Raw genomic sequence first — 25,279 nt, forward strand, 5'->3', positions numbered from 1 at the left:
GCAAACCCAGGGGAGGGCAAATTTATTCTTGTATACGTCCTGGATTTGAAATCGTAGAACGAATGGTCAACTCGCTATTGGGTCACGTGAGAAATAGTTCGCCAAAATTCTCATTTTATTTTTTCTTTCGATACAAACAAAATTATGGTTAGCAATTGCTGTAAAGGATTAGTTTGTTGCTAGGGATATTTTTAATGACTTTTATTCAGTGCAAATTGGTTTTAGAATTTGATAGTATTTTTTTAATACCGGGTGGGGTGTTTAGGTAGGGCGTTTTCTTTTTGGTGGCACCACCGATGTTAATTCTCACAGAGGTTTCCCAACTAACAATGTTCATACCGTTTGTTGATTGCATCCATCTCTCCTCCTTGGTCTGCCCAGTTGGCTTCCTCCTCTGGGCTTCCTCAATTGGGCTCCCGGTGAGCCCAATGGAACTTTTCACCCAGGCCAAGTGGCCAAGGAGAACTGTGTGTAGAAGTACCCCGACTGACATTTATCTATTGGAGTAATTTGAGTTACAAGCTTGGTCACAGACTGAGTTAAACATGTCTGTCAAGGTACCACTCTGTTGCACAATGTAAACCGATATCCCCTCCAAATGTGCAATGCGAGTGCAACCAATTTCATTTTCCACATTGTGATGTTGTGTGAAGAACTAAAACAGAATGTTAAATGACAGCAGTGAACAAACTAGCTCAGTGCACTCACTGACCAATTTCACTTTAAAGTTAAAGTACCTTTATTTTGTACTAATGTGTGTAATTGTCTGTATGTAGCACCTAATTAAACCCACCAAAAAACGAAATGTAAATTAGAAATGGATTTCCAGTGTTTATTTTTCTCTGAACACTGAAACAGAAAAAAAACAACACATTCCACAAAATGAGAAAAACATGCCAACACATCCTCATAATCATCATCTTAATCATGATTACCAGTTGGGCCAGGACGCGAAAAACCATCGATCGCCAAGTCAATCGCTAACGTCTGCTACAGTTTGGACGAGGCCAAAAAAAAAAAAAAAAGGTTGAAATGACCTCGATGGCTATGCTTCCACTCACACAATTTTTCATACCTTTTTTCGGGCTGATTCAGGATGTTTTTATGCACAGGTCCAAACAAACAAATGCTTCATATTTAAATATTTTCATCAAGTGAAACTTAGCACTTGGTGCTATGTGAAAACAAAAACAACATACTTTGTCATACTCCCCCATTAACTGAAAGGCAAGAGAAAAGCTTAAACTTGACACAACTTTACAATCATTCCAACAACACTTTTTTTAACCAAAGGAGAGAAAAGCGCCAAGTTGCCCCTTAGATGTGAACTCATCTTGAGAAAGTGCACGTCTCGTACAAAAAATGTAATAGCAATAAATACAAAAATAATAATAATAATGTGCTGAAAGGGAGGGATATAGTTCTCATCTTTGAGAGAATAAAGGCACTTAAGCTTACTCTCAATGAAGATGCCATTAATTAAGATGTATAACAGTGAAAAAAAACTAACTGTCTCACTTGAGGTCTTTCTCAGCGAATGGTAATGTCATTACAGTGCCCTTTGCCTTATTTGTCGATTTCTTTTTATCCGTTTCAATGCTCCTTTTGAAATGCCACAAGATGGGATCAAATCACCATAATTGTATGGTGAATTAAGTATTTTACCACCGTGTGCCATCGAGACGTAAATAAGTTTTTATTAAGTGGACCAAAGCCAAAAGCAAAGTTGTCCTTTGTCGCCCTCTGTTGGTATATGTCGGAAACTACACGCCAATGTTTACGATTTGAGTTGATAGCACATCTGATAGTTGAAAGTGACCAATCCTTAATGTAGATTTTCTCACACTCTATCAGATGAGTCTGTAGCTTATATACTGACCATCAGGGCCATCTTTTTTTCCTGACTTGCAGTCATATGTGTAAGGTATCGATCTGCGATGGGGAGTTTGAAAATGACTTTTGTTGTGATAGTTTAAATGTACCAATACCAAAGCACTTTTTTTAACCAACCAGTGATTCTCATCCCACTTCAAAATAGTTCAGTGGTCACAAGATGGTGGCAAAGCACCACTTTTCTCTTATACAGAGCTTTGTGCACAGGTATTTCAGACAGATTTGTAAAAAAAAAAATCCAGTGATGAACACAAGATAGGTTACCCCCCCCCCCCCCCCAAAAAAAAAATATATATAAAAAAAAAAAAAATCGGCAAATAGGTGAATTTGCGAATCACTATTTGGCGGAGGAACACTGTATAAGACAATGCACATAACAGAAATAGCAGTATGAACTAAAAATGATTACTTCATCAATAGCAACCGTGATCCTGAATTTAAAAGCGATTTTAGGACTTGGGTTGTTGTCAGGGCCTTTTTTTATAAGTGCAATTTTAGTTCAAACTCACGTGACCCACATACTGGGAATTTGATCGTAGACTTCGGCCGGGTACCTTTAGCGGGCATTTTTTGGGGCTTTGGAGTTGTCCAGTCGTAACCACGCCACACCCCGTTGGGTGTAGCGCACCATGGCGCTCACGCTAGAAATCAGGCTCAGCGGGCCGACCGCGGCATCCAACTTTGTCAGAAGACCTTCAAAGACAAACGGAGATGCTGTGAGGAATCGTGTTATTCTAATTCGGATCCTTTCGATAAACTGGTCACAGTCAATATGACGAACAAACAAAAACAAAAAGGCCTACCACTGCCTTTGCCTGCCATCTGGTCCGCCTGCTCCCACAGTTCGTGAGCACTCAGGAATAACGTAGTGATGTTGACATACGAAAGCGCCACCTGCTCCACGGCGACGGGAACGGCTACACTGCTGCCACTTCCGCAGGCTGGGGACGCTATGCTGACCATAGGGGACGGCGTGCTCGGGCCCCTAGAATGAAGACGCCAGAGGAAAGGTGAGTGTGACGTTGCCAGGGCGTGCCATGATTCTGACTCACTTGGCGATGCAGGCGGATGACTCATGTGTGGGATTCTGGAAGATAATTTGAAAAGTTTATTCGAAGACTGGAAAAAAATGTTACGGACAGTTGAACGTGATGTCAAAATACTCACATTGAAGTGTTCGGTGAGTGTCTTGGAATACTTGAGTGCGGTTTTATGCTTTTGACGAAACATCGCCATCTGCAGGAGAGACTGGCACTTCAGACTGTAACGCACCATGACAGATAGAGAGACAGACAGACACAAAGAGAGGTATAAAGAGAAAATGAGAGAGCAAAGAAGTTCTGTTAATATGATATGGTATTGAAAAATGTGTCTGACAAATACTGTACAGTGAGACCTCAACTTATAAACACCTTATCTTACAAACTTTTCGTCTTACAAACGTCAAATTTCTGAAAATTAAACCTTACAATAAGCACTATTTTCATAATACACACCCACCACGGCTGGCGGAGTGATCTTCAGCGGAAGCACATGACCGAACAGCATCAGAGGTTAAGTTACCAACAGTCCTTATGGAAGGTGACTGTCCTTCCATAAGCCATCAACGACCATCAAAAAGGTAAATAAAACTTTATTTTACAGCACAGTTTATTTCTTTAATTACAGTCCTCATGTAATGCGCCTCTCTTTCCAAACAGCAATTCCATTTGACCTTCGACCTCCAACGCCATTCCATCAAGCCATCAATGACCATCACAAATGTAAATAAAGTGACTTTATGATACAATGCAGTGCATTTCTTTCATTACAATACAATAGCACATTTATTATACATAAAATAAGGTATGTTGTGTATAGTTTTAAGGCTTATTTAGTTGAAAAGTATATTTTATGGAAACCCGGTAACGCATCATCCCCATTTTAATGGTTTCCTATGGGATTTTTTTTTTTAGATACACACTTTTCGCCTTACACACTCTGTCTGGGAACCAATTAAGATCGTAAATTGAGGTCTCACTGTACATGTTGATGTCCCAGAAATAGTAGCTGGCAAATCGCAATTAGTAAACTGCTTGGCGGAAACAAGGCTTGATTTCTGAAGAGATAGTGAACGTTACCATAATGCTACAAAGTCCTTCTCTGAAGGGTGAGCAGACGTGTCGGCCAAGTTTTTAAGCTTCAGCACAAACCTGTTAAGAAGCATATATCGATATGAGAAAGGGAGAGGAAAAACAAAACAACCGGACCCGGAAGTAACTCAAAACGATAGAAAGCTAGCTAACAGATAGTTAATAGCTATCTAGCTAATATATAGCCAGCTAGATAGCTAATAGATAGCAAATAGCTAGCTAGCAAAGTAGTTAGCTCGACAGCCGGATAAATTGTCAACTTCAATTTAATTACTGTATTTTCCGGTATATAAGGTGCACCTGAAAGCGTCCATTTTCTTCCAAAGATGACCCTGTGCCTTATACGCAGGTGCGCCTTACATATGAAGTAATATTGAGCCACAACAGTTCTCGCAACTACTGTCAGCAGCCAGTGACTCCATTTTCCACTGTATAAGTAGTTTGGCTAAATAAAATATAAGCCCACCCTCTACTGTAGAGCCTTATAATAATAATAATAATAATAATGTTTACTTTTCACAGCAGCAAAGTGATGAAAGGAAGAGGAAAGGAAAGAAAGAAGTATATACTACTACTACTACATTTCATTTCTAAGCGCCTTTCAAAACTCTCAAGGACACTTTACAGTCAGAGGATATTTTTTTTCTGCGGGTGAACAGCGGCAGCCACACATTCAGAAAACTTTCATATGCTTATATATTGGAAAACTTTTTTCATTCATTAAAGGTCTGCTTCATAGTCTGGTGAGCCTTAATATTTAAAAACGTTAAAATACACCATTCATTGGGGGAGCGCCTTATACTCTGGTGCACCTTATACACCGGAAAATACGGTACATCCTGTTGAGGATTGATGTTTGGTAACTGCGCGAGAGGGTGAGAGCAAGTGCTAAGGAATGCTTGAAATATGTTAAATATGTCAAACTGCGCTCAAACCATGTGAGAAGTGTAAAACCAAAAGTTGTTTATTATTATTATTAATGTGTCCCTTATCATACAAATCTGGATGGTACGGCTATTAGGCGTGAAAAAAATGGGGTTCGTTGTTCTACAAAAAACATCTTGCTCTTACTTGAGGAGCTCCACCGTCTCGGCAAACATAGTATAGGAAGACATGGAAATCTGTGGGTCCTTTTCCATGGCGATACCGCTTTCCACGAAAAACATGGCGGCGTCCAGGTAGTTGAAGGCTTTGCTGAGTTTGTCCGACTAAAAGGAAGCGCAGCAGACACATTGGAGGTCAAAGCGGACAGAGGGTAGTCAGTCAGTCTATGTTCATGAAGGACGACATGAATTTGAGAATAGGTACGGAAATAAATCATTTGTAAAATTTAATGATACACAGTGGCTTGAAACTTAATTTGCGGTTAATCAATTAATTTTGACACCTCTAAAAATGGATGGTCATCCACATAATCACAAATATGTCATTTGTTAAATTAAAGGACAACAGACACCATTTTTTTTGCTTCCTAACTAACATCAGAAAAACGTTTTGTAGCATCTAAAATACCCAAAACACACAGGCTGATATTTTTAGTCAAATGCAAAACACCAATAAAAATGACAGTGTCCCAAAACTGCTTCAAAATGACCTCAGAAATGGCGAGTTTCAGAAGGTCCCGCCCCCTTGTTCGTGACGTCACGCCAGGATACTACAGACACAAAACAAAACAATGGCTTCAGATAGTTCAGATTCGGAGAATATGCTTTCTTGTTACTCATGCAGTTATGAATATGATTCAAACAGTTCTATAGAGGAAAGCATAAATGTTTGCGATCAATTAAAGAAGTCCTTCCATATCAATTCGCGCCGTCTGGACTCCAATGTAGCTACCAGAAAATGCACAAAATGGCGCACTAAGATCCGTTGGAAATGGGCTGATTTGTCTGTTGAGAATTTGTGTCCACTTTTATGGTGTTATCGTAACTGGTAGTGTTGGTGCGACACACAACAATTCACCATCGCATTATTTATGTTTTTCCTTCTAATTTCACCATCAAAACGGATCAACACGATGTTTTCAGACCAAACAAAGTACCCAAAATGCATTGTGCGTCACTTTCTCGGTCAGGGGCGTTCCTGACGTGACGTCACATACGACATCGTCATCAACTCAAAAACAAGACTACCTGAATATTCAGTGCGAGTCTTAAAACGTAAAAATATAGTTATATGCCGTGGAATCTTTGTAAAATGCGCTCAGTAGAAGTCATTTGAAGTAATTTTACAAATTATGGACACAACCTGTCCGGAGGTGTCGGTTGTCCTTTAAGATATATATATTTTTTTAGCATGTTAAAAAATGCTAATGCTAGGTAACCAATATGACATATGTGCTAGCTTAGCGAACCAAATTGGAATGACTATTTTGTTCTTCAACAAACGCAAAAACAAGAGATGGAAAAAATTGAGTGTCTGACCTCGGCGTCTGCTTTGTGCTTGAGTCGCTTGGCCTCCTTGATGTAGTGCTTCACTGGATACTGCCTACAGGATGTCATTTGGAAGACTAAACCTGATTGACTGTGTGACAAAAGACACTTTGTAAAGTTTAATCTCACCTGTCTTTAGTCCTCAGAGAGGTATTGACTTCCCTGGGGGGGTGTAAAGACGACAGGCGCTTCTTCTGGCAAATTAAAATAAAAGATGAGGTTAGGCATTGCATCCTCTGATTGAATGTTTCACAAATGTTTGTGGTCCATGGAACCTTTTAAAAGTGATTTTGTTTTTTTGCAAAGCGCCCTCATAATCGTAACTGCGATTAAACTACAAACGTGTCAGGGGCGAAAAAAAAAGTCACTGACAAACTTTTTTTTTTTTACAACAAAGTTTTTAACTCATTCACTGCCAGACAATGTGCCAGTGTTTTTGTCATTTTCACTCAAATTACAGGACCCACAGAATATTGAGTTTTAGGACTACATAAACATTCAATTCAGTGTAAGAAACCTTCGGAAGTAACTTATTTTTTTGTGATGAAAGAAAAAAAAATCTAAGTTATATGGGTCTGCAGTTATCTGAGCTTGAAATGGGGGCGGCTATACAAAATACAATACATACATATTGGTTTATATAGCGCTTTAACAACACCTGATGTTGTAACGAAGCGCTAACATGGACAAAAGGCAAAGGCTGCCCCGTAGTGGAAGGGAAAAACATTGTCAGAGGTTTGACCAGCATATTATCGCACCACTCCCCCCGCAAGAAAAACAAAAACCCGAACAAATTCAGGAATGGTGCTCCACGTCATGCTTTTCAAATCTCGAATAAATTCAGGAATGGCAGTGAATGTGTTAAATTGTGAAAATAATGTCAACATTTTGAATGAATTAATGCGTTAATGGAACATTACCTTCTCTGCATGCGTGTTCTCTGCATGGCTGCTCTTCCGTTTGGAGGAGTCGTTGCTCTTGAGCGTCTCCTCGTGAGATCCTTTATGCATCTTCTGGTTTTTAGTTGAGTCTTTTGTGGGCTTCTGTGAGTGTACTTGCTTTTTTTTCGCTTTCTTGTGCTCTTGTTTGCCTGGTTGGGTGTCACAAACCCTGAAGGGTGAGATGATCAAAATGTCAAGTGGTTATTCGACACAGGAACGTAGCAGTGCTTTTTCAAACTAAAACAACAGCACAAAGGGTCAGGGAACAGTCATACTCCCATCATTGTCCTCCTGTTACACCACAGGTGTCAAAGTCAAGGTCCGCGGGCCAAATCCGGCCCGCCACATCATTTTTTTTCGGCCCGCGAAAGCAAATCAAGCTTGTTAAATTCCATGATGATTGCTAAAATCTGAGCCAAAATTTCATATTTTTGGATGTCAACCACAATAAAGGTCATTATTCTTGACTTCAGATTTGAAAACGAGTTATTCATTAATTTGCTGTGTGCTCCATATGTGATATTTGAAGGGATTTAAACATTCTAATCGGTTCCCCAAATTCATAACGGCCCTCGAGAGGAAACCATAACTACAATGTGGCCCGCGGCAAAAAATGACTCTGACACCCCTGCGTTACACCTTGGATATTGCAACCTCCCAATCACACCATAATACTCAACATAAAATAAAATAAAGTGGAATTAAAAAAATAATAATACAATACAATTAAGTAAAGTGAAATAAAATAAAAAAAAAAAAATAAAAAGTAATTTCATTTGATTAAATGTAATTTAATTTATTTTAAGAAAATTAAATTAAATTAAATTAAGTGAAATAAAATAAAATTAAATTAAATAAATAAACCGTGTGCTAATTTCACTTTTCGTGGAACCTACTCCACTTTGACAGAAGAATCCTTGTTGGATGATGTCATATTTTTCTCCAGCTTCCGCTTCTTTCTGGGAAGGGTCTTGTCATCATCTGGCTCCACCTGGAAGTTGTCAATCAAGGGTTTGAACATAAATAGGACAACTTAGAGTACCGGTAACTAAAAAGGAGCACACTATATCAGTCACAGGTTAACTTAATTTTTGAATATTCATGTTCAGTGTTTTTGGATTGAGGTCAAAGGTCAAACACTTCCTTTTTCCGCAGGGTAAGGCTGGGGAGAGGTCAACCGTTAGAACACTGGCGACACAGACCCATCTCCGCCCGCCCAGTGTCGTCCAAATTAGATCGTTTGCAAGTCATTTAACACAGAGTCTCTATTCAACATTTTGAATGGATTTCGACTTACAACCATTTTGACTTACGACCGTTTGGTCGGAACAGAACTCGGTCGTAAGTCGAATGTTACCTGTAAATGGAAAACATTTGAAAATGCACCATTCATTGGGGGCCTTATACTAAGGTGCGCCTTATACACCGGAAAATACGGTAGGTAAACAAAATAAAATTGTTTAATGGTATGATAGGGTCCATTGTGAAATTTGATCGAAAAGCCCAATATCTCCAAATTGTGACTCATGTATTGTGTACGAGAGCTCACAGTTTGAGGTAGAGTCTTTGTGCTGGCCTTGAGATGTTTTTTGGTCTCGATATTTCCAAATGTCCCCTGAGGGACTCTTGAGAGCAGACTGAGGTCGATCTTTACCAGTAGGCTTCCTTCGGCCTTGTTGTGGAAGTCCCGGGAAGATTTAGGGACACGGCTGGAACTCTTGCGGGACTTGTGGATTCGGGAGGATTCGGCTTTGGGAACGCTTTTGGCTTCTCGGGCAACTTCCGCTTCAGCTTTGCTACTGTTGACTTTGATTGGTGGTGGGTGGGAAGGAATATGGCAAGAGCAGCTGTGAGGAGATGGCGGACAACTACAGTTCGGATTCCGCCGGACCAACTTGAGACTCGATTGGGTCTTTTGCAAGCCTGCTGATTTAAAAGTCCTTTTTCTTTTAGGGTCACTGCTCGAGTTGTGTGAGTGTTCCTTTTTCATTTTGACTTTGGGTTTGTCTGAGAAAGGGGGTGCTGTATGTACGAAAGGATCCTCAGAGCCCATTGGCGGTTTGCCCGCGACGCCCGGGTGTTTTACAGAACCGTCACTTTCCTGAGAACGGTCATTGCAAAGGTGCACTGTTGTCGAATTTCCGCCAGGCTCAGTTGATTTTGTTGTCTCGGAAGAAAACTGTTTGGAGCCGTGTTGCGGTTTGCGAGTAGGGTTCTCGCAGATGACATTGGGGCACCCTTGGGTCTCGTTTTTTTGAGTGGACTGGATCCAGTTGCCCAACTGCCAGTCGCCTCGTGATGCCGTTGCGTCAGGCTATTGAGAGAGTGCAATTGAGCAAATTATACACTCACTTTATTAGCTGCATAGTACAAAATATGCTGTATCAAAACGTCTGTATATAAATGACAAGAAAACATGTATATCAAAAAATCTAAATCAAGTATTTTTTAATATGTCAAATAAAATGTTACATTTTTTTAAATTCATTATATATATTATTTAACTAGTGCTCAAGCGGTGTAAGCATTTTGCAATTAACTCAATCACTGCCAGACGTGCAAAAATGTGTCCACTCCAGTGCCAGGGTTTTTGTCATTGTCACTCGAATTCCAGGACCCACAGAATACTAAGTTTTAGGACTACATAAACATTCAATGCAGCGTAAGAAACCTTAGACTCTCTTCTTTAATCAGAAAAATAAATTGTTATTTCCTAAATTATATGGGTCTGGAGTTATCAGAGGTTGAAATGGGGATGGCTGTACAAAATCCAATACACATATCTTGATTTATATAGGTCTTTCATAACAGCTGAAACTGTAACAAACTTGGAAAAAGGAAAAATGCTGCCTCATTGTGGAAGCATTGCCAGAGGTCTGGCCAGCGCTTTATCGGCACCCAAGCAAAAAAAAAACAAAAAACAAACACACACACAAAAAAAAAAAAAAACATAACGGAACTAATTCAGGAATGGCGCCCGAAGCCGTATTTCAATTTCCGAATAAATTTGTGAATAGCAATGAATGAGTTAATGGAAGGATGCAGCCTATCAACTGTAATTAAATTTAAAAAAATGCTTACCTCAGTTTTGCAACTCACTGTAAGCCCACAAGGCTCATCGGCTACACTGTCGTTATCCGACTCAAATCGGGAGCTCCTGTCAGAGTCACTGGAACTTGCCGACTCCACGTCGCTGGAAAGAACATCTTTGCGTGAACTAAAACAAAGCACAAAGTGATGCTAATACCGCGGAATCGTCCATTCGTCCATTTTCTAATCTAGTATCTTTAAATTGCATATACAGTATGTACACATCAACAGGTTTTCCTTCAACATATGGGACAAAAGAATCAATTGTGATGACATATTGTCAATATATCTTTAATTTCTGAATTTCACAAATATAACTCTGTATTACCGTTTTAATCTTTTGGGTTTGCTTTCTTCGGATGAGATTATATATTGGATTCTAATGAATTCATTCTCCCTTTTTGTTCCACCTTATTGGTTGTACGGTATTGTAAATATTGGTTGATGCTGCTATAACAATTTCATGTCCTTTACGAAATGTTTTTTTTTTTTCCACATTCCGATTATAATATAAATCAACTGAAGAGATTGATTAAATAACAGCAGACAGAGAATTATTTTGAAAATGAAGGATTAGTCAAGCGGGTTCACACGAGTTCAATCAAACGGTTGGCGCTCACACATACTCATCACCATCTTTAGTCATACTTGTCTAAGGAAGAATTTAGTACTCACAATAGTTCGGAGTTCTGCGCATTGAGACGATGAGGCTCTCCAGGGGAACTATTGTGGTTTTCTGGAAAATAAACAAATGCAAAGGTGTGTCCCAATAGAAACAAACAAACATGAATAAACACGTAAATAAATACATGTATAGATACATATAAAGATAAATAAATATATACGTAAACAAAAGAAAAGATGTGTCCCAATAAGTAAATGAATACACACATAATAAATAAATAAATAATGTACGTAAAGAAACAAATGCAAAGATGTGTCCCAATACAAACAAAAAATAAATAAATACACAAATAAATAAATAAACACACGCATAAAAATACACAAATGAATCAATACATAAATTAATAAATAAATAAGTAAATACATAAATACATAAACAAAAGCAAAGATGTGTCCCAATACAAACAAAAATAAATACATACACAAAGAAATACACAAATAAATAACGTACAAAAGTAATCTGTTTATGTGTGTCAGTTACAGAAGGCAGTTTCTACTTTGCATGGTCCACAATGCCCTGGAACAAGGCACCATATTGGACTGTACCGCAGTGTATTGTACCAAAGGTGTGTTATTGACTCACGCTGCCTCCCTGGACATGAAGAAGCTTGCTTTTCTTCCTGTGGGGAGATGCACAAAAACTAAATACATAAAATACTACTAAATACAGTAGAACTAGAATGCCAAAAGACTATGGGTCATACAATTTGGGATTTTGAGTAGGGAAATACGTGCATCACTCAAGTTGGCATCTGTAACAGCATACAAACCTACCAGTTGAGCAACGTTACCTTTGCAGGGGCTGCTTCAGTCTTGGGGATGTGGATGGCGGTCAGGAGTGGCGGCCAGGAGTGAGTCATCTCCTACGGACATAAAAAAAAGGGGAAAAAAATATCTAAAATCCTACATGGACAATGATAAGCATGGATCATCATGGAGGTGTTGGGGAAAAAAACCTAAAGAATGTTTAAGTCATTCACAAATTGAATCGAGGATTGAAAATATGATGTAGAGCGCCACTCCTGAATTTGTTCGGGTTTTGTTTGTTCTTGTTTGGGTCCCGATAAAGCGCTGGGAATGCCCTATGGCAACGGTTTCCCCTTCCACAAGGGGGTAGCATTTCCCTTAGCTTCAGTTGTTGTTAAAGCACTATATAAACCAATATGTATGTATTGCATTGTATTTTGGACAGCTGCCCTCATTTCAAGCTCGTAACTCCAGACCCATATAATTTAGGAATTAACTATTTTTTTCTGATGAAAGAAGAGAGTCTAAGGTTTCTTACGCTGAATTTAATGTTTATGTAGTCCGAAAACTCAATATTCTGTGGGTCCTGGAATTCAAGTGACAATGACAAAAACCATTTTGTCTGGCAGAGAATGAGTTAAAGGACCAACAAAGTTAAATATACCTTCAAGATGTCTTCCACGCATACCTCTTCATCGGTCTTTGTCTATAAAAAGTTAGAAAATGTTATTTTGAAATGATTTCAGCATGCACTATTAAACATGACAACGGAGGTCGTTTTTTATTTCCTGTATAAGATTGTTGTCCATGTTACAGCTTCAGCTGTTGTTAAAGCGCTATATAAATCAACATGTATTGTATTGTATTTTTATGTAGAACACTGCAGTTCTCACCTCTAGATACGGCGGCAACATTTTGGCCTTTGCACGGTTGGCCTTTTGGATCTCTTGGAGATCTAAGTGCGACTCGGACGAAGGTTTCAAATCTGGCGAGCCACTGAGCACCTGGTCTTGACCGTCCATCGGCCTCACGTACGCCGTTGGCTTCTGCATCACGGCAACACTGGCTTGCTTTGACGAAGACAACGGCGGCAAGCTCTGCGAGAGACTTTTGCCGGTCTGATGCAAGGAAGCATCCGCAGGAGAATGTCGGAGATTTAACATGGAACTGTCGGCCATATTGGTGTCTGTGGTATCCTGGGGCGAATCAAAAGTGCCTTTAGCGCTTTTGGCCTCACTGGAATGTACAAAAGGTATCGGTTTGACGTCAAGGGACTGAGTAGAACTTTCCTGAGGACTGGTAGCATTCTCCGACAGAGCTGCAACATTCTTTTGATGATCAACTGAAGACTTTGGTACGGCGAGCGAAGATCCGTTGTGGTTTGAGGAGGAAGTGGAGATGTCACTCGTTGTCTGACAGGGGTCATTATTACTTTGATGGCTTTGGCTGGATACGCAGTGGGTCGGGTTTTGGACGAGATATGTGCTGGGCTGACTGGTGTTTGGCTGATCGGACTCTGCAACGTTAGTCGGATCTGGGAGGTTGTTCACATCTTCGTAACTGCCAAGCATTCTTTGGATCCTGTTGGAAAGCTCATCACCTTTGTTTGTCTACAAAGCAAGATGGGAAAAAACATTTCATGAATGCTGACAGTTGTTGGCCATCGCTGAAAAGGTTTCTTCAGCTGTCATCTGTACTTCTTTGAAGGTGTCGGACCTTCAATACGTAATGGGTCGGGTTTTGGATGAACTAATTAGAACATTAGAAGTAATCAGACAGAACAAAAGAAGTAATGAGATTAGCTTCAGGGAGTAGTCTACTGCTCCCCCAACCTGAGAGCAGGGACCTATTAAAGCAGAGGTCTGGCACCGCCACCTCTGTCCATTAGATAGTAAATGCTCAATGTTCTGGCTAGCTAGCTATCCATTAGCTATCTAGATAGCTATCCATTAGCTATATAGCTAGCTAGCTATCTATTACCTAGCTAGCTATTTGAGTCAGCTGGCTATTAGCGATCTAGCTTTCTATCTATTTGAGTTACTTCCGGGTTGAGTGAACGCTGGCGCGTGTGGCTACCGTTGCTCACCCACAGAAAAACTGATTCTGTTACTGTAAAGTGACCGTGAGAGCTTTGAAAGGCACTTAGAAATTAAATGTATTATTATTATTATTATTATGGATATTAGGGCTAGAGTTACCAGCACAACTTTAGTTTGCTGACGAAACTTTTCGGATGAGGAGCGAAACATCCGATACGTTCAAAGAAGTAGAGTTGACGGTTTAAGAAATATTTTCATTGATGGACCACTCCTGTACGACTGAGAAGCTACACTACACAGACGAGTTGTTGGCAATGTTATCTTCATCAAACATCCCCAAAAAACATACAAAGAAAAGCAACCTAGACATGAATCATTGATTTTCTTAAGCAATTGAGCTTGCTATGTGGCACTGAGGCGGTGTTCATTCGAACAATGAGCGTCACAAAAAATAACTGTCACGTAAACGGTAGCACATACTTTGTACGGCTGCCCGAAAAGCGGCACATTGTCAGCTCCTGGTTCTTTGGTTTGGTTGGTTTCATGGTTCCTCTGCTCCCAAGCTCGCAGGCGGAGACGGTTCCTTTCTTCATCATATACGCTGTAGAACATCACCAGGAGAAACCGATTTTACAGCAGCGATGTAGTAACGACACACTGACAGACTTTTAAGAAAATAAAATAACTGTTTGGGAAAGACGCCTGACTCATTCGTAGGAGCGAGAGGTGAGGTTGGAACACTTTGACATCTGTTTTTGTGGATTGGTATACTGACGTACGTTAATTATAAAGCTGCACAAGGTAAGGTGTCATGAAGGATATTCTTGTGGGACTTGAACATACTGCATGTCAACGTTTTCGAGCGGTGTGGATGATCAACCCCACTGGAGTTAATTCCATGGTAACTGCAGCAACGTTTTGGTAGAAAGCCAAGAGAATTGATGCCACAATTGCAAGGATCACTCCCCAGGGGGGAGCCTGCAGTCAAATAACCATCTTACAAAATGATGAAACAAGAGGATTTTTTTCCAGGCTTGCTTTGCGCAAAAAATACAAATATGTACCCATCCCAAAATATTATTTTGCCGACCACTTTGTGTTAAAAGTCACGAAATACGTATCCTGTGTCTACACAGTAAATGTGTCTGGCTTTATATCCTCCCACACTTTGCTGTTCTTTGTGAAAGGTATGAACACGCAATATGGTGATGAAAGTTGACACCCAATATAGATACTATCAGATGATTCATGGGGAGGCAGCTGTGTGTAGCTCAAGTTTTACACTGTCGACTTTAACTTGTGTGCACCCTTTTATCACAGTCTATCAACATCCAAAGTTTTTTTTTGTTAGTCTATTTATGTTGGTATACTTTCACCGATTGTGACAGGATGTTGGTTATTTAAAAGATAAACAGTATGTCACAACAATGCGCTATTCTCATTAGGTGGTCACTGTTAACTTGCAAACAATAACAAACAGTGAAGGCGACAAGCCGTGACCTCCTTTATTTGTTTCCAATTAGAGTGGAAATGGTGCATGAGCAAGGGTAGCGCTGATGCTAACCAAGGGAGAATTCACGTCAGCTTAAAGTATTTATCTTCTTTGGAAAAATGTCTCTAGGAGAGTTGGGTAGGAACCCCTCGACCCCACAAAGGTTTGAGAATCGCAGTTTTAGAACATGGACAGTCCAAATGCAGTTTTTTTCCTTGTTCGCGACATATTACCCGTTTATTTAGATCTACTTATGTTCTACACATCCAAAATAGTAGCTTAAGGAAAGTAAAAATCATGAAATAATAAACCTCTAAGGAGTAACTGACTAGATTTATTTAATGGAAATGTATTCAAGAATTGAATGAGGGCAGCTGGGGTAAAGTAGAAATTGTGGAGTATATTACTGCAGTGCCAGGTTGGGCCAACGTGTTTATTTTCGTCATGTTACGCCATGTATCTACATCCATGGGGTCTCTAGACATTAGATAACGATAAAGTTTTTTTAATTACTGCACCCACATTATAGATTTGACAAGCACCCAAAACAAGCACCTTCCTATTTCGTGAATAAGGTGCGCTTGATTTGTTTACTCGACTATCCAGTACAGATTTATTTCACGTGGAAAATACTACCATCTTTGCAAAAAAAAATAAATGCGTACTTTATGCATACTTTATATCTACAATAAGGTCATAATTTCAAAAGACTCACGTCATATCCGGGGTTCAGTTTGATCCTCAAAAGTACAATGGACAAGAACAAAGTGTTCAACTGATTAGGAACAAGCAGAGGTTGCAAGTAACGTATTCAATTATCGACGCAAACACAAAAAAATAATAATATGAATGAATTAATGCTGACGTGCTGTACATCCCTATACATCAACAAAACCGCTTTACCAAACAATTCCCCAAAACAGAAATATGAACTGGACTAGTGAATATAACTTCGCTCATCTTAAATTTAATTTCTTCACACGACATACTGTACCAAGTTGAGGAAAGCAGGTGGTTTCAAACAAGAGCAAATTCCACTAATTTCGACTTAAAAGTATGTTTGATCCATCCTTTGAATTAAATCCGAAGAAAGTTGAGAACTGAAAGTTACTTTGACTTTAATTTACACACCTTCGCGACAAACTTTGTCAGATGGTGTCACTATAATTGATTATTTCATAAGGGTTCCCAGTGTATAAAAGTAAGGCCAGAGACTTAACGCCAAAGCATAAAAATAAAACAAAACATCCCTAAAAAAATCGCATAAGCAATCTGAGCAGCCCAGCTGGTAAATCAAAACGTCATTCCACATCCCCGAGTTTATTTTTTTAATTAAAACGAGCAGGGGGAAAATCACTTAAAGACGTTAATTGTCATAAATTCAACACAAACAGCTTGTCTTGACACTTTGACAGCGTCGAGGAACGAACTCCTGTCAAGTGACAGACGACCAGCACCTTCCCCCTCAATCTGCTAGCACGCTAGCCGACTTTGAATGCACCTACCTCGGCTTAGTTGCCATGGCATGCACCCCTCTTTCTCCCGATAGTCAAACAACCGAAGTTGGCCGTCGTGTGCTCCAGACTTTTGCCACCGAGCTCGTCTTCTCGACCCGCATTGTCACACCGTTTATCGGAAAGAAAACGCAGACAGAAACTGGGCTGTGCACCACCTTTAGCTTTCATTCGTTAGTCTCTTCCCCCTCGCTGCAAAATGTTCGGATCGTTCGTTCTTTGCCCAATGGACTTTTCTACTCGAAGGGGTCTCATCGGTTTTATCGACTTAAAGTTGATACTAAATAGAAAAAAGCCATGCAATGTTTATCTACACACGTATGTAATTTACAACTGAGCAACAGAAACCAAAAAAGTAGTTTCATTTGTGTTTTGTTGTCTCTCGTCGTGTGTCTTGCCCAAACTTTTCTCTTTGGTCCCTATATGAATGACATGGTACATCCGGATTTCTTTTGAGCCCTCCAGGTTCATGTTTTTTAAAACAGTGTTGAAGTGTGTCTGGGTTTACATTGAGTTTGAAGTATGTGTACTAATGAGAGTAAACTTGCATATCTATAGTTAGTTTAGATTTTTAAAATTAAGTAATATTATAAAGACTACAGAGAACTGTGTGCCGGTCTGAACAATGAAAGTCCAGGTCTGAAAATTAGTTTCTTCACTCTGGCTCCATCCACAGGTACTGTAATGTGAAATATATCCAACAACCCGGTTGTTGGTTGTTGATATATCGTAGGTGTTGTGAGTTTGTAACCATGGACTTTTTCAATATCTCACAACATCCATCCATACCGGGGCATCCGATCAAGGGGGTGACCAAAGCCCCAATTTGCAGGCCAACAGCATCCCATGTACAGCTCTACTACCTTGATGGCAGATTGACATTACATCTTTTTCGTCCCTCGTGATACCCGTTTGCGGAAGGAAATTGCATACTCATAGCCCTTCAAATTCTATTTTGTATTGGTTTATGATTATTACAATCACTTTGGACATTTATGTAGAGTTTATGACTCCACCAAAACTTTAAACGGTTATTAATGCAATGCGACGGCAGTGGCGATATTTTACCACGAGATGTCGCAATTGCATTACACATTCCAATTTTGAATTCGAAAAATTAACCTCACTCTTTCTACCACATTTTACAAATTCTAGAAACCTTTGTCATTTTATACGGTTATTCTACGTGTCATGTTTGTACAACGGTTGATTTTAAGCGCTTTATCAATTGGCATCTTTGCGCGGTAAATGATGCATATTTTTAGTACTATAAAGCTACGTTATTTTATTTACCATTATTGTTCTAAACGTGTCAGCAATCGGAGCATTAAAAAACTTGAAACCATTGGTGTAATAAGCTTCATTTCTTATATTCGATCGATTGAGTTTTCGTTTACTTATTTCCGTTTTTATTTCTAACTTTATTGCCGTTACTCGTCGAAAAAAAAATGTTGGCTGGCTGCCACAAAAAAAGAAAAAAAGATGACTCAACTCTCCCTCTTCTGATGGGCGTTGCCTTTTCTACTTGCGTAAATTGTGCTTGAATGTGACATTCTGGAATTTCACCACCGGTATCGTCGACCCTGTCATCGCATTTAGGTAAAGTAACAGTTATCTTATTTTAAGCAGATTCTTTACTTACAGACAGTGTAGGTGTTCAAATAGCTGACATGTTTCGGCGACTACTTCCGTCTTCGTCAGAGTCTGTAAGTAAAGAATCTGCTTAAAATTAGATATCAAGTAGACAGGATGAACTTGGTACAACGATAACAGTTATCTTATATAGCTCAAAAATGTTTCGCTGTTTAGTTTTTTAATAATCGAAGGAAAATCTTGCAATCACGTTTAAACTTGTACAGGTACAATTCACATTTATTTTGGATTCAGGTCTACTGTATTATGCTAACGCTATCGTTGATTTATGTACAGGCGAAACATTTTGTTGGATATGGGACGTTTGCGGAAGTAGATTCTGTGGCAAGGGTAATCAAATTGAGTCGAAATATGATCTCTTGCATTCTCCTCTTTTGCAGTAGTGCAAAACTTTATAATCCACCAGCACAAACATGTCCGTTTGGGTGAGTGCTTGGGGGGAATTTGGCATGCAATCGGCATAAATAATTTAAATGAATAGAAGAACGTTTTGTTTTTGGTTATTTTTTGTTTTTCTTTCTCAATTACTATAGGATGATTTGGATTTGCTGTTGGATTCCCCTTCCTCCCTGAGTGTGACAGTAAGCTCACTTCAATTCATTTGTTTATAGTATCACATTTCAAAAGTTAACATCAATACTCTTAACAATATAAAACAATTTATGAAACATTGCTGTGGCGACCCCTTGAAGGGAAAAGCCGAAAAGAAGAAGAAACATTGTGCATACACGTTCATGGGTTCTAACAATTATGATATGGTAATTGTATTCACAATTTATGTCTAAAAAACAATTGTAATTAACTCAAATGGAATTGAATAACCAATTATTTTATTATCTACATGTGAAATGTTTATAGCTACATTTAAAAATGTGTCAACTAGTACAAGAATGTGACTCATTTAAATGTTTATTGGGCCAGGTTAAAATACCGGATGTGACCTACACCAAGTGTAATACTCAGAGTTGTGTGTTTACTGTTATTACTAGTCCAACACAAGGGGGACAGTGAAGGACAAGGCCAATTTTAAAGTGGAAGAGGATGTGGCTGCTATAAGAAAGGCAATAGAGGGCATTGGTAAGAACACTATTTTGGTTATAGGTACATTTTCCCCGTATTTTGCAAATATATCTATTGTCTTTTCATTTGCAGGCACAACAGAAAAAACCCTGATTGAGGTGCTGACTCAAAGAAGTAACGCTCAACGGCAGCTCATTGCTCAAGCCTATGAGAAAGCCACAGGAAGGGTAAGTGTGAACTATTGCGACAAAGAATACACATGGTGGACTAATGCCAAGTGGTCCGTATAAGGCTTTAATAGCTGACCTGGAGGGCGACACCCATGGAGACTTTGAGGATTTGTTGGTGGCCTTAGTAAAACATCCTGCCACATACGACTGCCATGAGGTCACCAAGGCCATAAAGGTGAGGTGAAGCGTTCCTTTCACATCATGTGTACTGTGAAAAATATAAATCACGAAATTGGACAGAAATAGTCAGAGGGATTGTCAGAGATGCTTGTTCGGACACAGGAATATTGTCTTATACTGCCAGGAGGGGGCGCAGTTTTCATGAAGCCACTTTACGTAAACTTATTCGGCCGACACTCAACCTCTGCAGCCATCTGCCAAGCTATTTATTGAGTGTATATACAAATTTAAGTGATACATTAGTAAAACATAGTCTTCTTGATTTGAATACAACACCCTTGGACGTCCTAAGCACCAACATCCATAAACCAACATAACAGACATTTTAATAGGTTGTCTTTCCATAAACTGATAGATTTGTAACCTGGCTAATAAGACTTCCCGTGAAGGAGTTTACCAAGTCCTAAATTCCACCCAAGGCCAGATCCCCTACCTGAGGATCACAGTTTAACAAACTGTTCACTTCAGATGGACCCCAGATTTTCTGTGCTTCCATTGTGGGCCTTGTGTTCGGCCAACTAAGCATACATGAAACTTTTAAATATGATAACATATATTCTGTCTAAGCTCTATCATGGATACAGTCTAAACCTTGCTGTAAATTAATGAAATCTATCAGTCATTGACAGTATCCCAAAAAGATTTCTTACAAGTGTCTACAGATAGCGCCAAAGCATTACCTAATTGAAATAAAGATCCTCATTTACTTCAACATAGTTGAAATAAAATCAGCAGTGTCACACCTGTAGAATATGTTCTTCATAACAGTACCTCTGTATGATATTTTCACACAGCGTGGTACGGCACTTGAAAGTGACTCTGGATTGTTGCCCAATCTACCCAGAAAACAAACATACTGTTAAACTTGCTACTATAATGTATATTAGCCCCCATATTATGAATCAGGCTGTACCTGGAAGGCTGACTCCTGTATGTTCTTTCCAGGGTGCGGGTACCACAGAAAGTACGCTGACTGAACTCTTTGCGTCAAGATCCAACAGGCAGATTAAATCCATGTCTGAGGCCTACGTGGCGGGTGAGCATCCTACATCTCAGAGGTTTGGATTCCACACAGCAGTTCATGGCGTAACATGTTTGTCATAGAGACGGGTAAACTCCTAATTCACGACCTGAAGTCGGAGGTGTCTGGAGATTATGGCAAAGCACTGCTTATCTTGGCTGAGGTAAGATTGGATTCAATTTATTTATTTTTTTGGTTCGGGGTCAATTCTATGAAATCAGAGCATAGTTAACTCATTCACTGCCATTCACACATTTATACGTGAATTGAAAATATGACAGAGCGCCATTCCTAAATTAGTTCGGGTTTTGTTTTTTCTTCCTTGGGTGCCGAAAAAGTGCTGGCCAGACATCTGGAAATATTTTTCCCTTCCACAAGGCGGCAGCAGTTCCCCTTTTTTCCCCATGTTAGGACTTTGTTCCAGCTTCAGCTGTTGTTAAAGCGCCATATGTATGTATTGTATTTTGTACATCTGCCCGCATTTCAAGATCATATAACTCCAGACCCATATAATTTAGGAATTAACTGTATTTTCTGGTGAAAAAATAAAGTCTAAGGATTCATACGCTGCATTGAATGTTGATGTAGTCCTATAACTCAATATTCTGTGGGTCCTTTGAGTTTTTTGAGTGACAATGACAAAAACCCTAGCAAAGTCAAGTCAAAGTAAGCTTTATTGTCAAATATGCTAATATGCATGACATACAGCACAGATGAAATTACTGTCCTCTCGGACCCAGCATGCAAGGTACTTATAATTACTTTAACAAACATAATAAACATGAAAACGACAATTTGCCGGGAGAGGGGAGCCGCTGCGTGTTCACGCGCCCCCATCTTGGGAAAAACAAAAAAACAAAAATAACAAATATGACAACACAAAGACACTGCAGCAGACACATTTCTGCACAATTCTGGCAGTGAATGAGTAAAAATGTAAAGTGATATTAACTGCATTCTTGGGTTTATCCTCACAGGGGAAGAGAGACGAGAGCTCCAATGTGGATGCAGCCAAAGCCAAAGCAGATGCCAAAGTACTGTACAGTATATGCATACGCTTCATTCAACCAAAATAGACATCTTGACATCACATCCCACTCGGCAATAGATTTGGTGGAAATGTTGCAAAAGCCATCTTGGAAAAAAAACAAATAGTTCACTGATAATTTTAAAAGTACCTCATTTCTGCCAACTACCACGATCGCTATAAAATTGTCAATTGTGCACGCACATACTGGATTGAATTAGCCTTTATTAGTCTCGCAGTGGAGTAATTTACATTTCACAGCAGTAAAGTAATGAAAGAGGAAAGTAGAAAAACAAAAAAACAGGACCTGCTGTAAAGGCAGCCACTCTCGTGGCGCCATCTTGACGTAAAAAGAAATAAATATACGTATATATAAATTGAGGGCATGTTCCTACCGTCATAAATCTCGCCAGGCTTTATACGAGGCAGGAGAGAAGAAGTGGGGGACCGACGAGGGCAGATTTGTCGACATCTTGTGCCATAGGAGTGTACCTCAGCTAAGACAGAGTGAGTCATTTCTCTTTTTATCTTGTGGGCCACATAATTTTGGTTCCATTAGAAATTATATTACAAGTCTTGTTCATAATGTGCACATATTGACATCATCAAACCAAGACCTTGTAAAGATGGATGGATGAGAGAGAGGCCTGTTATTTTAATGTAGCATTTCAGCACCGTAGTAGAGAACAAACATTCTGCAAAATCGCACTGAGATGGTAGAGGGTCAAATTAAGTCACTTACTGCCAGACGTGCAAAAAATGTGTCTACTCCAGTGCCAGGGTTTTTGTCATTGTCACTCAAATTCTAGGACCCACAGAATATTGAGTTTTAGGACTACATAAACATTTCATGCAATATAATACTATAAAAAAATGATATAATAAACCTTAGACTCTCTTCTGTCATCAAAAAAAAGTTAATTCCTAACTTATATGGGTCTGGAGTTATATGAGCTTGAAATGAGGGCAGCTGTCCAAAATACAATGCAATATATTATATTGGTTTATAAAGCAATTTAACAACATATGAAGCTGGAATAAACCACTAAGATGGAAACAAAGGGAATGATGCCCCCTTGTGGAATAAAAAAACATTGCCAAATGCCATGGCCAGCGCTTTATCAGCACCCAAACAAGAAAAAACAATCAGAAATTGCACTCTGTCACTTTAAATTCCCGAATAAATTTGTGAATGGCAGTGAATGAGTTAAGTACCGTATTTTCCAGTGCATAAGGGGTGCCCTAAATGTAGAAAAGTTTCATATATTTATATGACATTTGGAAAACTTTTCATTCATTGAAGGTGCTCCTTATATATGGAAAAGAAGGTTGAAAATACACCATTCATTGGGGGTGCGCCTTATACTCTGGTACGTACGCCCTATACACCGGAAAATATGGTACCCAAAAGATGGATATATCTTTAAAAAAATCAGATAAAGACAAATAACAAGGCAAACTACCAGTCCAAAAATGTCACAAAAATGTATACTTACTGCCGACTAGTGGTAGTCATGGTTCAGCCTGATTCTCTGCACACTTATTGAGAATCGGTCACATGATAAATCTCAAGAACATAACATCCGTTATTGCATTTGCGCAGCCCTAGTGGAGTACAAGAACATAAGCAAAAAGACCCTGCAGGAGAGCATTGAGAGTGAAATGTCAGGAAACCTTGAGGAGCTTCTGGTGGCCGTGGGTGAGAATGACATTTAACGTTTGTGTATGTTCCATTTTGTCTAGAAGATCCAACAACAGTCTGTTATTTTGTTCCTTCTAGTCAAATGTGCAAAGAACGTCCCGGCGTATCTAGCAGAGAGGCTTTTCAAGAGCATGAAGGTGAATAGCATCACTTCTAAAAGACCCCCAAAACATTGTTTAGGGGCTTTATGTGCAATTTTGCTATAGTGGATGATTACATTGTTATTAGAAGCATCGAGAGGATTGTTAAGCCAGCCGTGGTGGTGGTGGTGGGGGGGTTGCTACGTTGGTTGAAATATAACAGTGAGTGATAGAGTGATAAAATAACAAAGGATTTGCTGTGATATTTGTGCTATCCCTTTTTAGAGAAACATCTAAGATGTGTGTTTTTAGGGTTGCGGGACCACAGAATCCACACTGACCCGGATATTGGTTAGCCGCTCCGAAATAGACTTGCTGGACATTAGAGCCGAGTTCAAGAAGCTGTTTGGATATTCACTCTACTCGAAACTGGAGGTCAATATATATACAGAGAGATTCCATAGCCAAATTGTGATAAATATGGAAAAACAATGACTCATGTTCCACTTGTCTTACTTTTTTTTCCCTCTCCATTAGAGTGAAGTATCGGGCAGCTACGGTGACGCCCTGAAACATCTGTGTGGTCAAGAGTGACTAACACCCTTGAAATTCCTGCAATGACAAATGGCATCAGCTGGGAAATAAGATAATAATAATAATAAAACTTTCAAGTCCACTTTAGTCACAGGAAAAGTTTTTTTTCTGTGGGTGAGCAATGGCAGCCACACACGCCAGCGTTGACTCAACCAGGAAGTATCTCAAATACAGTGATACCCTGGCTTACAAACTTAATTGGTTCCCAGACAGTGTGTAAGGTGAAAAGTGTGCATCCCAAAAATTAATTTCCCATAGGAAACCATTAAAATGAGAATAATCCATTCCCAGGTCCCCATAAAACATAATTTTCTACTTTTTCAGCCTTAAAACTACACAAAATATACCTTATTTTATGTATAATAAATGTGCTATGGTATTATAATTAAAAAAATAAACTACTGTATAATAAAGTCATTTTATTTGCCTTTGTGATGGTCGTTGATGGCTTGATGGAATAGAGTGTTCGCTTTCATCAGCATTAAACACTTGATGAGGAACGTAACCTTCTTCTTTCACCATCTTGAGGAATGATCCCTCATAGGTGCTTTCTCTGTGATAATTGCATCTAGTTCCTCATCAACTGTGTTGTTTAGCTGTGTTGATAGCTTTTTGCATCAAGTGTACAGATGGCTTGTGCGGGTTGTTTGTGGAGCCTGATTGATGGGATATTTTAACCTTGCAGTCTACACTCTGCCTTTGAACTATCAAAGTTGAAACTTTCTCACTGTCGTCTGCCTGTCTCTTTATTGTTTACCCCCCCCCCCTCTCACTGCTGCGTTCTTAACCAATGACGTGGCTTTAACCG

At 39.3% G+C, this 25,279-nt stretch overlaps 2 protein-coding genes and 1 long non-coding RNA gene across 10 annotated transcripts; 1 reads left to right on the plus strand and 2 right to left on the minus strand.

The window, feature by feature from the left end:
- Nucleotides 1–2,165: 2,165 nt before the first annotated feature.
- aff1 (ALF transcription elongation factor 1) lies at nucleotides 2,166–17,320 on the minus strand. Of its 7 annotated transcripts, none has more exons than XM_089020798.1 (20): nucleotides 16,956–17,320; nucleotides 14,439–14,559; nucleotides 12,813–13,529; nucleotides 12,584–12,625; nucleotides 11,964–12,035; nucleotides 11,756–11,792; nucleotides 11,164–11,224; nucleotides 10,480–10,591; nucleotides 8,948–9,712; nucleotides 8,295–8,389; nucleotides 7,378–7,567; nucleotides 6,587–6,651; nucleotides 6,449–6,512; nucleotides 5,620–5,679; nucleotides 5,097–5,233; nucleotides 4,014–4,085; nucleotides 3,061–3,154; nucleotides 2,946–2,980; nucleotides 2,697–2,878; nucleotides 2,166–2,586 (listed from the first exon to the last, which is right to left on the minus strand). In XM_089020798.1, the coding sequence occupies exons 1-20, from the start codon at nucleotides 16,970–16,972 to the stop codon at nucleotides 2,450–2,452; spliced, it is 3,075 nt and encodes a 1,024-aa protein (XP_088876924.1). In that variant the 5' UTR covers nucleotides 16,973–17,320; the 3' UTR covers nucleotides 2,166–2,449. The 7 variants fall into 7 exon arrangements, with proteins under 7 accessions (XP_088876924.1, XP_088876929.1, XP_088876923.1 ...); XM_089020803.1 differs by having other exon boundaries at nucleotides 9,053–9,712; nucleotides 10,480–10,615; XM_089020797.1 differs by having other exon boundaries at nucleotides 6,587–6,648; nucleotides 10,480–10,615.
- Nucleotides 17,321–18,455: 1,135 nt separating this feature from the next.
- anxa3b (annexin A3b) lies at nucleotides 18,456–24,553 on the plus strand. 2 transcript variants are annotated; one of them, XM_089020233.1, is made up of 14 exons: nucleotides 18,456–18,563; nucleotides 18,998–19,042; nucleotides 19,151–19,198; nucleotides 19,607–19,694; nucleotides 19,770–19,864; nucleotides 19,929–20,042; nucleotides 20,993–21,083; nucleotides 21,152–21,231; nucleotides 22,046–22,102; nucleotides 22,509–22,602; nucleotides 23,699–23,794; nucleotides 23,876–23,934; nucleotides 24,190–24,312; nucleotides 24,415–24,553. In XM_089020233.1, the coding sequence occupies exons 2-14, from the start codon at nucleotides 19,031–19,033 to the stop codon at nucleotides 24,469–24,471; spliced, it is 1,014 nt and encodes a 337-aa protein (XP_088876359.1). In that variant the 5' UTR covers nucleotides 18,456–18,563; nucleotides 18,998–19,030; the 3' UTR covers nucleotides 24,472–24,553. The 2 variants fall into 2 exon arrangements, with proteins under 2 accessions (XP_088876359.1, XP_088876360.1); XM_089020234.1 differs by lacking the exon at nucleotides 18,456–18,563 and adding an exon at nucleotides 18,616–18,670.
- Nucleotides 19,955–21,100, minus strand: LOC148884590 (uncharacterized). The gene is made up of 3 exons (XR_016118250.1): nucleotides 20,961–21,100; nucleotides 20,791–20,883; nucleotides 19,955–20,075 (listed from the first exon to the last, which is right to left on the minus strand). It is a non-coding gene; the product is annotated as an uncharacterized LOC148884590 (long non-coding RNA).
- Nucleotides 24,554–25,279: the final 726 nt, after the last annotated feature.

Source organism: Hippocampus bargibanti, linkage group LG18, assembly GCF_051943395.1.
Source record: "Hippocampus bargibanti isolate YZ-2025 linkage group LG18, ASM5194339v1, whole genome shotgun sequence".
NCBI lineage: Eukaryota > Metazoa > Chordata > Actinopteri > Syngnathiformes > Syngnathidae > Hippocampus > Hippocampus bargibanti.